Raw genomic sequence first — 12,911 nt, 5'->3', positions numbered from 1 at the left:
AAACATCTTTGTCCTGATGTTTGGCAGAAAACTCAAGAAAATATATTCAAACATCTGCAAGTTTAATTAAGCGGAGATTATTACACAAGCAGGACTGGGAAGAAACCTTTGCATAAAATAAAAAATTAAATTAAAACAAAGCAGCAAAAGGGTGCTTCCCTTCACATTTATCAACAATACACAGACACTGGAAAAGATATAGTGGAACGTCTTATCATTCCCCAAATATAGCTTTTTAGGACATTATAAACTGACTGTTGTGTTCTGGGTCCTTGATTTAATTTGTAGGTCTTCAAGAGAAGTCATACAAAAAAAGATGAGGCCACACAGCTATTGTTAAGACCTTTTATTTCATCAATTTGAAAGAAACAAGTAAAAACAGTGTACAAAGTTTATATTATTTGTTTACTAAAGCTGGTGTCCTCAGTCTCAAGAATACAGGAGGGGCAGGTACAAAAAAGTTGAAATAAAAAATATAAAATGAATTTTCCCTATTTTTAGGAGGTGACAGCAAAGGGGGAATGTGCATAGGAATAGGTAATAACAGACTCAAAAAGTGAACAAAGGTTTGCAAACGATTGAAGAGAAGACAACATAATAAAAACCGTTACATTCAATGACGTATTATGCACTTTTGGAAAATGATTATCTGTCATCTTAAAAATACTGAAGTGCTTTTGGAAACTGTAAGAAGAGTTTCACCTCCAAAGAGTCTCAGCTTAGCCTCAGCTGTCTTTAAAAGGGAAGAAATCATTCTAACTAGAAAATATTTCATTTGTATCCAAAAAACTTGAATTTATATTATAAAAGAAGGTAATTTAGTCTTTACCAACCACAAAATACAAATAAGGGTCCAAATACAATCATTTTGGGGCAGCAAAGTGCATATCATTGGCAAAGTAAAACTCTTTTTAATCCATGCTGGACTCATAAATAACTCAGAAGCTCGTGAAGGGATACAAAGTCCCCGAAAGTAGCAAATCAAAGATGACAATTTTCCCCCTGAAGCCCAGTTGGTTTGCAAAGTATTCCTAAAGAAGTGTATTATGTTAAAGTGACCTCACTGAGGCTGCAGCATATGCACCGGGTGGAAAACACCCAATAGTGTACTGTACACGGAGGAAAAATCCAGAGAGGAGAAAAGTTTCTGAGGGGTCAGTCTGGTGTGACCCAGTCAGAGGGAAACCAGGAGGTGTTTGTAGCACAGCATTCAGATAAAAAGGCATCAGGAACTATAAGCATTTACTTCAGGGGGAGCTGGAGAAGCTATTTATTAGCCTGGAAAGGAAACCGTGGGTCTCTCAGTGATGTGCAAACAGTTACAAAAAGAATCCAATGCAGGCCAAATTATGCCCAAATGTTTACTCATGCTGTGTTCTTTGCACGTCTGCCATTCCTCACATTAGACTGTATTGCACAATTGATTTATCAGACCCATCATGGTGTGGCATGACAATATAAAAGACTGACTGGTGTCAGTTTTGCATCAGGGTGGCAGGGAAAGGGATAGAAATCCTTTCCAGAAGATGGCATTTCATTCTTCTGAGAAATAGCCATGTGTTACAACACGTAAGTATGCAGGAAAAATTAACTTTATTTGAATCGGTACATTCACTTATGAAGCCAAAAATATCTGAATGGACTCGGGAAAACATGGATTTATCAGCCACTCAACAAACAACACACCTTCTGCTCACATGGTGTTTTTGGTCCACAGCATGCCTATTTTCTATTTGAAATGGTTGATATTTCATTGTATATGTTAAATATAAACGACCCCTTCGACAATTAATCCATTCATAGCAGTAGCCTGATCTGTGCATAACATAACTACATTTCCTCATTAATTATGGTGTATGGATGCCTGCTCAGTATACAACATAACAACCAGGAAATGCAGGGTAGTGTTATCTCCATGGTCAGTCTTCAAAGGCCACACAGAACAAGCACATTTATCTTTGTTTTGTCTTGCACTTCCTCCTTCCTGTAAAACACAACTTTCAGACTGTGACAGTTACAGCCAACGACAGCTTCTACAGACAATGCTGGGAGGACGTGGGCTTTTGAGAATGCAGTCGGGTGGAGAGAGAGGAGATGGTGGGACCAGAGGAATGTTTGAGAATCGTTTAGGCTGTCCCACTGGCAGAGTAGGAGAACTGGGGGAAGTGGGGTCTCCGCTCGCTGTCAAAAGACTCCATACTGTCATCTGTGAGCGGAGTAAAAAAGAGGACCCATCAGTTAGTAGAAACTATAACAATATCTACTGAGGCAACAAAAGTCCTTAAAGATCCTTACAGATAAATATTCATCACATTAACAGTAAATGAAGCAATTATCAGAACTTATTTTATTTGATCCATGATAATCCTAATAATACATAATACTTTTCCTCAAAAGACATTCATTCAGAGATCCCCCCCCTTTCTGTAAATATTTGGACAATGTTTAAAGTGTAAATAAAACCAGAATGCAATGTTCAAAGTTTAAAGACAACAGTATCAAACGTAGAAGTTCAATTTTGTTTTGAGAAAGATGATGATTTTCCACTTGTTGTTCCAAGAGAGTTGGGACAACATGCAGCATGATTTCCACTCTGTTGGCCCAGCTTCCCATCACCGGTATATACACAAGCAAGAACTGAGGAGACCCATTTTTTTAACTTTTCAAAGTAAAATGTTGCACATTCTTGCTCGACTACAGAATTTGGCTCTCTTTAGATGAACTTCAAATTTTTTCTGTTTTCTGTTGTTTTTTTTTTTTTCATTTTAGGGCTCTTATACACCAAGAACTAGCAGTGACAGGACACCCTCTGCTGGGTCTCCTTGTGTCGTCAGTATCTGAACAAACAAAACAGCACTTGAACGCACCACAAAAAAAAAACGCTTCCAACTGCCTGCACAAGAAAACAGATTGCCAGAAGTGAGTGGTAATACAATCGTTATGAAATACAGGAAAGTGGGAGGCCACATAGATTTAAAAAAAAAAAGTAAACAGCAGCACTTTGTGTTCTTTAGTTCTGATCTCTTGAGTCATGCTTATCAGTCATTCTTCGGTTTCTTCACTCCACATGTCCACAATGTTGTGAAAGTGCTGCTTGTTTTTGAGTGGTGAAGATGACAAATGAGAAGAAATTGCAAGTGAAATGTTAAGTTAGCTGTCATGGAGTCTGACAATGGCAACGGGACCAAAACATCAAATATACAAGAAAGACAGACCTTTAACGACACTCCAGACATGCGACTGCAAGTTGTCAACTTGGTGTATAAGGCCCCTTACATAACTGTGGACCCAAAGAGCCAAGCAGTATTTCTAGATCTTTTTATACACATTCTTCTTCTTCTTTTTTAAAATTTTTTTTCTTCTACAGAGTTTCTAATGCAGTGTTGTCTGGATTATCTAAATCTTTAATTATGTAATTACTTAATTAACTATGTAACTACTGAAATCTTGAAATACTTTAACAAAGTTTCTCAACTTAAAACTGCAAACTGTTAAACCATTTTCCCACCCAGCCCTGTGTTCAGACCGCCCCAATGTGTCTGTTGCTGTTACTGAATAAAAAATTTAAAAAAAAGAAAAAAAAAAAAGACACATTTGTCATGTTTTCTTTGTTATATGCATTGTGATTCAATTTACATTTTACATTTCTTTATATAGTCATTAACTCTGTGAGGTCCAGCACTCTGCTGTAATGGCTCTCCAGTAGAGGGCACACTACTCTCAAGGGAGCTGGGTAATGCCTTCCCTCACTTTTATGAGCTCCACACCACTAGCTCAAGCCTCGGTCCATAAATTCAATACAATTTCACAACAGAGGCAAAAACTGAGGGTAAACTTTGTGCCGGATTGAATTTGTTCAGTGTAGTTTCTCACATGAGCTTGTTCATTTAGATTTTAGCATAAAATGAGACTTCCGAGGCAACCGTGATAATCGTTTTACAGATGTTACATGGAAAAGATTCCATGAGCCTGAATTATTCAAAAACATTTTCTGAGAACAGTAATTGGGATCTCTTGAAAGTTAAAGGTCAGCTTTCATCTAAAGAAAAGTTAAAGCGGAAGTTTGGCAGCAGTTCTTCTTCACACAGCCCTCAGTGACCACAAGAAAACACAACATGATGCACAATGAGAAACGGTCTGATTATTTGATGTTGACTGACACCACATACACAAAGTCATCAAGTCTATGGAAGTGTTTAAGTACGTGTCTGATGCTACCTTGTCCGGGTGGCGTAATAGTGATGATTTGTCCTGTGAACTCCTCGTCAAAATATCGTGTGTCAGTCTCCGAGGTAACTTGGGGCTTGAACGGCGGGACCAGCTGTTATAGAGGAGAGGAGACGCAATTATATTAGCACATCACAGCAATGAGTCAGTGCAGTAACAGTTGCCAGTCTGCTGACAATTGATATAGTTTCTAGCTGTTACTACTTCAAGTCACGTGACCTCACTGATCCCAGGGGAAATGACGACTATCCAAGTTTGTTGTCTTTATGATGACAACAATCAAAAAAGACAATGAAATATTACAGGAACATTTTAGAAACCCACCTTTTTCTCATACACATCTTGCCATTCAATCCCAGCAAAGAACTTGTGTTGCATGATTTCCTTGGCATCATCAGGCCCTCCGCCTAACCTAGAAACACAAGCACAAAGATTTACGGCACGTGAAAAGGAACTAATATACAGTGTCACTACAGTTGAGCAGGCAGCAGAAGTTCTCACCTCTGCATTGGGTCTTTCTTCAGGAGGCCTGAGAGCAGTGAGCGTGCCTCAGGGCCGAGAGTCCGAGGAAAGCGGATGTCTTCCATCAGGATGAGCTCAAACAGCTTCTCGTGGTCCTGGTTGTAGAAAGGCAGTCTGCCACACATCATCTCATACATCACCACCCCGAGACCCCACCAGTCCACAGCACGACCATAGTCATTGTCTTCAAGGACCTAAGGGATGAGGAGGAGCGGGTCAAAGATTTTTTTAATGCCACTGTTGGTATGCTTTTGGGCCATTTCAACCTAATGATGAGTGTGTGCGCTTGATATTTTATGATATCTTGACCATATTTGTGAAATGAGCTACTAAAGGGAAGAAAAAGCAAAAACAGTAAGACCTGTCTCTACACACTTGCAGTGCCAGTTTATGGTTCAACCAATAAGACTGTGTTTGGACATTATAACCGACCCCTAACAAAATCACCAGCTTTCCCCTTTGGTCTGGGCTTTTGAGCCAGCTCCAGCCAACACTGACTCACATCTCACATTAGGAACAAGGATAGAGTTTCTCCCTGGAGCCTTGCATATTTTATCACCACAGGGCCTTCTACAGATACGCAAACACACACGCACACAATCAACAAACAGCAGAGGTGTGGGTCACCTGAATAAGCAAATCCGTGGCAAAAAACAGACCAGGGTCTTACAAACAAACCAACTCAATTAACACAGTCAGTCACAGAAAGGGAAAAAATCGTCTTCTTTCTTTCCTTAAGACGAATTTCCTTGACAGTTCTTAATGAGACAAACTCCTCCATTGTTGTGCTTAGCGAACAGTGCAACCTGTTGCATGACTAATGTGCTGCTGAGCTGAGATATTCCAAGGTCTCTGGGGACATGTACTGGATTCTACCTCTCCAGTCGGATGTTGAAGGTGAAATCAAGACAAGGAGAACAGTCTGTTCTCTTAAACCTTCCGCAGCGTGATGCTAGATAATTCCAACCTAAGAATAGAAACTTAGGTAAAAAGATGAGGGTGGGTTAATAGAATTAGATATGGACACAAAAGTGCTCTGGCTATGAGAGGGTCCTGGAAAACAGATGGAGGAGGTGTCCGTAAAAGGAAGAAATCTGGTGTGTGTGTGTGTGTGTGTGAGTGTGTGTGTGCACATGCACCGTGCATGTGTCTGCGGGCACTCAGCCTGGTACTGCGGTGCTGACCATTGAGGAGGACTGGGAGGGCAGTGGAAGTAACGTGAAGCCGGTGCAGGGCTAGGATTACTGGGCCGTCTCTATTTCCAGCGCTGCTGTCGTGTGATTCACACCGTGCGACAGCTGGGCCCGCAGCTGCCCCATATATGTAGAAGAGCACCACAGCTGTGAAGCTGCCAGGAGCGCAGGAGCCAAGCTCATCCCTCATATACGTAACCAGGACTGCTTGCCTCCTTGGGCCCCAGCTCCAAACTAATACTGTTACACTCCCCCAAAGGAGCAGAGATGGGGGAGGAGAGAGGGAGAAGGGTGAGGATAAAAGGCACACTTGCTGCTGCTGCTTCGAAGCTCTACTCTCTACACTGCATTTGTTTCTGCTCACAAAAGGTCTGCACTGACAGCCATTAATCTTTCAAGCTGGTGAATCCAGATTGTTGTCAGTGGCTGGAATAAACACATCTGCATTTTTCTATGTAGATGTTCCCCAAAAATCACTTCCCTCAAAAAATAATGGTTTTCATCCTGCAAGTGCTTAATAAAAGTGACTCAGCAAATTTGTCCAACTTATAACTAACTGGTCAGGCTGTTGCAGGTTGGGTCTGTCCTCCCTCTACCTCTCTTTCTATCTGAGATCTGAGTGGAATATTCCCAAACGTTACAGCATTCCTGTGCAGCACACACAACAAGGTCATTGTTTACTGCAGAACAACCTGTAACACGGCCTGGCCCGGACTCCATAGAGACGCTAGTCAGCGACCCTGTTGCCGTGGTAACACCCCCTTGATGTCTCCCGCACCCCGCTGCCGAGGTTGGAGCTGTCATAAGCTGTGCTCCTCTGCGCAGGAGTGGAGTGGGCAAGGAGGAGCGTGGGATGGACAGGTGGAATGCTCTGTTTGTCCAGGTTAGACGCCAATATTGCCTGCATGGTGCTGATGATCAGAGGGAATTCTGTCTGATTGTTACAAAGGGATAAGCGATACTTGGAGACAGCCTAAGGCACTGTGGGATAGTGTGCTCACACCAGCTTTGAGTCTGCCCAGGTCAGGTGAGGCATCCCAGGCAGCAGTGGGGACTGTGGCTCCCCCAGTGCCACACAGCAGCTGTATGTGGCAATGCCCCCCACCCTCCACTTCTAGGCGCGGGAGCTCGTGCTTCCTGAGGTGCTGCCAGCCAATTACCGCTTCCTCCTCCCCCAACCAGAAAATTCCAAATGCAGTCTAAAAACAACGATACGGCAACTGTATAAACATGGACACCCTTCTCCCGGAAAGCATTTTTACGACAGCAGGCAAGGGAACCCACAAACAACCATGCACTTAGACACGTACTGCAAACACTTACAATGATAGATTGGATTACACAGCCCACTCCAACACTTGTCATACCTGCACGCAACAGGGAGTAGCCACACCCCTCCCCATACAGCAAATATGAGAGCAGGCTGCCCTGCCCTGGGCACACTGCACACTCATTAACGCAACTTCAGCTGGAGATTAGAAAAGCATTTTGAGACAGCTGCTCTTTCCTTCAAATGCTTCCCATCTCTAATGTCCAGCAACACAAGCAGCTGTTTTGTTTGAGATTTACAGATGTCACGTGTCTCAGGAGCAACAGTCGTAATCGGGGTCCAAACGTTGTGTTTTTGTTACTTTAAGGGTAGTTACTGAATGAAGACTCTTTAACGGAGCACAAGGTTGACACTGATTTGATTATGTAGCTAACGCAGCTTAGCACCAGGAGATTTTGGACCGATTCGTTGACAAAGCCTTCACCACCACTGTAAAAAGCCATGAGACAATGTGTGTGTTTAACTTTTCATCCAATTTTTCATACATCTGTGCACAACTTTAGAAACTTGGGTTTTCTACTAGAAATACTGAAGTCACCATTTCTGGTAGAAGAAACTGCTTTTTACCTCAGGTGCAAGGTACTCTGGCGTCCCACAGAAAGTTTTCATGGTGGCGCCATCTTTGATCCCCTCCTTACAAAGGCCAAAATCTGTGATCTTTATGTGTCCATCTTTGTCCAGCATGAGGTTTTCCAGCTGAGTAGCATAAAAACAGAAAGAGCACATAAATTAGCATCACTATAAAATGACTGTTTTCATTAAAGAAACTTGTGTACTTTTTTTTTTCAAAACTGAAAGATAAATTCTTAATCCATTCAAGCCTTATGCTTCGTCTTAAAAAGCCTTTTAAAACCTACGTTTTCTGGAGAATTTAAAGCCGTCCACTAAGTTTATATTGATCACTCCAGATGTTGAAGCACTCCAGGTTTGAACAGTAAAAATCCCTTCAGTCACATCAGGTCATTACAAGTTCATTTGTAAATGCACTACTAAAAGATAAACATGCAAATACATCAGTATTTTATAGATGTTGTGGGAAAACAAGATGTAAATCAGTGCCTGTAACCCAATTCATTCAAATATGAAGGTTTATGACAGTCAATGTCACTTAAAATATAAGCTAAGAGTTTATATTTTAATGAATATATTGGTCTAAATGTTTGGCACATTTAGACCAATATATTCATTAAAAGGTCCTTTATCTGAAATAAACCACTAATATTGGCACTTATTTTGTATTTATTTTTTATTGGCACAATATTTGCTCTTATTTTCCTTTATCATTTAAGTTTTGTGGTTGGCTGTGATGGTGAGTAAAGTAAGATACAACAATGATATGGTAACATTAGGAAAGGTTGCCCATCAGCCTTCAATGAAATCTCTTTTATGACACTGGAAAAGAAAACGTTTCCTCAGTTGCACTCAAAATGAAAATGAGCCTACACACAGATGAAAATGTACTTGGTGACAACATATACAGATACAATGACCTACAGGCAAAGGGGATGTGCATTAAGCGGTGTCATGACTCGAGGTTGCATGTCCTCCCCTTCCTCACTGTCCCTCTCTCTCAGTTAAAGTCACCTGGCAGCTGTAGCTCACACGTGGCCAGCAGCGCCCGGCCAGAGTCAGCACATCCTCCAATCCTGCTACCCTGGCAATTTCAGGAGAACCCTAGCAGGCTGGGAGCCTGCCTCGTAAACCCGAGGGAATGAGGGAGGGAGGGAGGGAGGGAGGCAGAGAGAGTGTGCTGTGCTGACCTGGCTGGTATAGTTTTATCAGCTGGAAGTAGTATGGATACAGATGCCCACTGCAGCAATGATAACCCTCCTAAACCCAAACAAGCCCTATCACTCAGCAGCATCCAAGACTGATGTCATCTTTACAGAATTAGTGTTCAGTTTATCTTTGGAGTTGAACCAGAGGCAGCTGAAGCCTTGAAACGTCTTCACTGTGGAATCACACACATTTTTCTCTCCGTTAACAGAAAACGCTTTAGTGAAGTGCCAACATATAAAATTACGTCAATTATGAACTAAGTGGACCGATATTACCGACTGAGAACTCCATGTGCGCTACAACTGGAGGTGGGTGCAACCTATTCAAAGGGCACGGTGGTTATTTCTGTCTCGCTGCAGCATTGTATGGACCAGGGTTGCCTCCAGCTGCAGTGGGGGCTGGAGGCTGATCTGGGGGAGGCAGATCAATAAGCCTGGCCGCCACCACTGCTTTGGACGGAGATAAACCCTATTTATACCCAGGCAGGGGAGGAAGGAATGAAGGGAAGGGAGGAAAAGAAGAAAGTGGCCAGAATGGGAAAAGGTGAATACGCATTTCACGCCCTACCTTTAGATCTCGATAAACCACATTTCTCTCAGCATGCAGGTAGTCCAGTGCTGACACAATCTCTGCACCATAGAACCGAGCCCGCTCCTCTGAGAATACCCGGTCTCTTGACAGATGGAAGAAAAGCTGAGCCAGACACAGGGAAGATTGACAACAAAGAAGTAAAGGAGAAATGAGAGAAGTTGATCAGGCCAGGAGAAATTAGAAACCTTTTAATGATGATAAAAAATTTTGCGTTACCGATTTACAGAAATCTACAGGAAGACATTTGCTGAGCATTAAAATGGTTTACCTCGCCACCATTCGCATACTCCATGACAAAGCACAAGCGGTCATATGTCTGGAAGGAGTATTTCAGTCCCTGCAGACAAAAAAAAGAAAAAAAAAGAAAAAAAAAGCAATGGTTAAAGCAGAACTTTGTGTTTCCAACTAAGTCAAGAGGAAGCTAACCTTTAAATAGCTGGTGTTAACATGAGTTACCACATAACAATGTTGCACCTGTAGCTGCATTGTCAAACAAACATCTAAAGAGAAAGAAACTGGAGAAAAAAAAATAGAGCATCTAGTATCCTGTGTGTTGAGATTTTTTACCAACTGTGTGACCAGCATTGTACCATTAATTGCACTAAGCACATTGCATCATGTGTTGCTTCCACCTGCCACTTGGACAAAAATCTTTGGAAGAGGTTTTCACGACAACCCACCCTAGATTCACAGTAAAAAGAATGGCTGCTGTTGTAATAAAAAGGCCCCACTCAGCTGCAGCCTTTGAAAGCACAGACCCTAAAACATTCCTGGTCAAACTGCCCCTTTTTTCTGAATGCATGCTGCTGGGTTAAACTGAAGAGGCTCCTGAGGATCTATATGGCTTAAAATAAGGTTTGGTTTAGGTATGGAAGGGGTCCTTACGGTCAAGAACGGATGCTTTGAATTCTGGAGGACTCTGTTCTCTGTGAGCGTGTGCGCCACTTCATCCTGGAAAAAGAAAAAAGAAAAAACACACAAAGGGTATTTGTGCAACTCTTACAATAGCAAACTATTTAGGTATCAATCATTGCTCCACTGCCCTCCTAAACTCCAGGTTTTTTTCACCCCTTTACTTGATCATTAGCAACCACTCACTTTTGCTACGATCACCTCCTTCTTTAGGATCTTCATGGCATAGTAGCGTCCAGTGGCCTTCTCCTTTACCAGAATAACTTTGCCAAAAGTGCCTTTTCCCAGGAGTTTGAGGTATTCAAAGTCGTGCATAGTCTAGGAGGCCAGAGCAGAGAAAGTGGGATCTGGTTACAAACAGGAGCATTAACAAACTCAAGCTCTAACTAGCTGAGACACACAATCCCACAGACAACACTAAAACATTTTAGGCACCAAGCAATTTCCACTTCTCTAAGGGTTTGGCCTATATGTGGTTGTGTCTCAGTTAACCTCTGAACCCGACTCAGAGGAGAATGTTGAAAATGGTTGTGTGAGGGACATCCAATCCTGTGGCCTTGGACCTTTATGTCGTGACATATGTGGGGGGTTGTGGACATGCTATCTGGTGCTAAGCCACCCACGACTGATGTTTGGGAAAGAAGGCGGGTGAGGGGACATTGAAAATGAGAGGATCGAGAGATTACACTTTTCAGGTGAGAAAGACTGAGATTTGAGGGTAAAATGAACGAAACATGCATAACAGAGTGTAAATACGTCAGTACCACTTTGTGTCTGGGTTTGGTAAGGTAAACCTCCATGTCCATGGGGTCTGGAGAGAAGTCCATCCTCTCCTCCTCTTGTTTCTGGAGACCTTCAGCCACTGTCTGGATGGCTTTGGTCCATTCTTCCCTGAGGGAGACAGAGGCAGCAGGGAGATTACATCAGCCCATTTGCAATCATGCAAGCCCAGCAACCCAATCATGTAATTGTCTTCTTATCAACAGGAAGGCAATTTTAAGTATGAGCTCTGCCAATAGCCAGTGGACATTGTGCTAGTGTGTAACAATGATTAAATGTCAGCATTTGTGTTTGCTTTTACGTGTTCGGGATAACAGAACTCTTAAAGTGCTCCATTGTTTTCTAGCGAGAAAAGCTTGTTGTTTTTTTTTTTTTTCATGTAAATGATTTGCGTTGATTTGTGCTCTGTGAGCAGAGAAGTGTGTGTGATTCTGGCTTGCCTCTCCTCGGGGGTCTCCACGTGGAAGGTGCGCTCGATGACAGTGGTCCACTGCAGGCAGCGGATGATAAATGTGTTGGGCTTGGGCCGCTCCGTCTTCATCAGCTGGCACTCTGACCACAGCCAGGGAGAGTGGGGAGGGAGATGGAAGAGAAGGGCCAGTGTGTAGGGGAGCAGAGAGGAGAGACAGACCCACAGTTATAGCCATTTATCTTTATCGCCACCCTAACAGACACTGTTGGCCAATTTGGAGAATAACAGGTGCACTTTGGTGGAAGAATACAACTCTGATTCTTGATTTGTAGGCTCCTTTAAAATATTACATTTTGTAAAGTAACAGAAGGTTTTGATATCAGTTTTGAACCCGTTTTGTAATACAAATTTTAATTAAGTCTTTATTGCAGATTTAGCAGTTGAATTAAATGTTTTTCCTGATGACACTAAAATTTTCAGCTTGTTTTCATTTGTAATGTTTTTTTTCTTTAAAAATCTCACAAAATAGTGAAAACCTTGGACCTAAAGTACAAATCAAAATCTTCTTTTCTCAGTCCAACAGCCCAGAATCTAAATAAAACCAACATTTAGTGACAATAACAATAAGAATTCAACAATACACCCATCATCATTTTTTCTTTCATTCCATTTTCTTCACTTCTCATACTTTTGAAGCAAATAATTCTCTTGTAAGCAGTTCACAAAAATAATAACTCACAACACTCTCATAGCTGAATTTATAAAGCAGAAATTTCCATCTGCACCTCCTTCTTAACATCTGTTCCCAAATTAAACATGTCAGCAAATATGTCAGGATGAGACACAAAAATGGCCTCTGTCTGATAGATGGAGAACTTCGTAGTGGACCACCACTGAGATCCAACATGGCTCCATCAGGGTGGGTATGTAATCCAGCTGCAGCCGCCCCGTCAGCAACGACACACCATGTGTCCCCTGTGATGGGGTCGCAGTGGTGACAAAAACCAAAGCTACTGCTGATAGAGACAAGCGCCTCAGAGCGGAGCCCAGATAAATACTTGAAATCAGCCGGTTAATGGCCACGATAACTCAAGAGTGTCGGGGAGGAAGCATTTTGTTAAACAAACAGTATGCTGTCTAATTGCTGTGTTCAGTCATCTGCACA

General features: G+C 42.2%; 1 protein-coding gene across 2 annotated transcripts in view; it reads right to left on the bottom strand.

Annotated features, from left to right (window-relative positions):
• Positions 1-331: 331 nt before the first annotated feature.
• Positions 332-12,911, bottom strand: part of akt1 (v-akt murine thymoma viral oncogene homolog 1) — a 30,982-nt gene continuing 18,402 nt past the window's right edge. For both annotated transcript variants that reach the window (XM_072364724.1, XM_072364723.1), the window contains exons 4-14: positions 11,775-11,886; positions 11,319-11,445; positions 10,741-10,872; positions 10,528-10,593; positions 9,911-9,979; positions 9,619-9,744; positions 7,840-7,968; positions 4,729-4,943; positions 4,552-4,639; positions 4,219-4,321; positions 332-2,206 (exon numbers count right to left, since the gene is read on the bottom strand). In XM_072364724.1, the coding sequence (XP_072220825.1) occupies positions 2,127-2,206; positions 4,219-4,321; positions 4,552-4,639; positions 4,729-4,943; positions 7,840-7,968; positions 9,619-9,744; positions 9,911-9,979; positions 10,528-10,593; positions 10,741-10,872; positions 11,319-11,445; positions 11,775-11,886 (1,247 nt within the window). In that variant the 3' untranslated portion in view covers positions 332-2,126. The remainder of the gene's footprint in view (positions 2,207-4,218; positions 4,322-4,551; positions 4,640-4,728; positions 4,944-7,839; positions 7,969-9,618; positions 9,745-9,910; positions 9,980-10,527; positions 10,594-10,740; positions 10,873-11,318; positions 11,446-11,774; positions 11,887-12,911) is intronic.

The sequence above is a fragment of the Leuresthes tenuis genome, unplaced genomic scaffold (assembly GCF_036924035.1).
Source record: "Leuresthes tenuis unplaced genomic scaffold, fLeuTen1.0.hap1 SCAF_15, whole genome shotgun sequence".
Classification (NCBI taxonomy): domain Eukaryota; kingdom Metazoa; phylum Chordata; class Actinopteri; order Atheriniformes; family Atherinopsidae; genus Leuresthes; species Leuresthes tenuis.
Note: the sequence above shows the minus strand (reverse complement) of the source record. Positions and strands in the feature narration are given on the sequence as shown.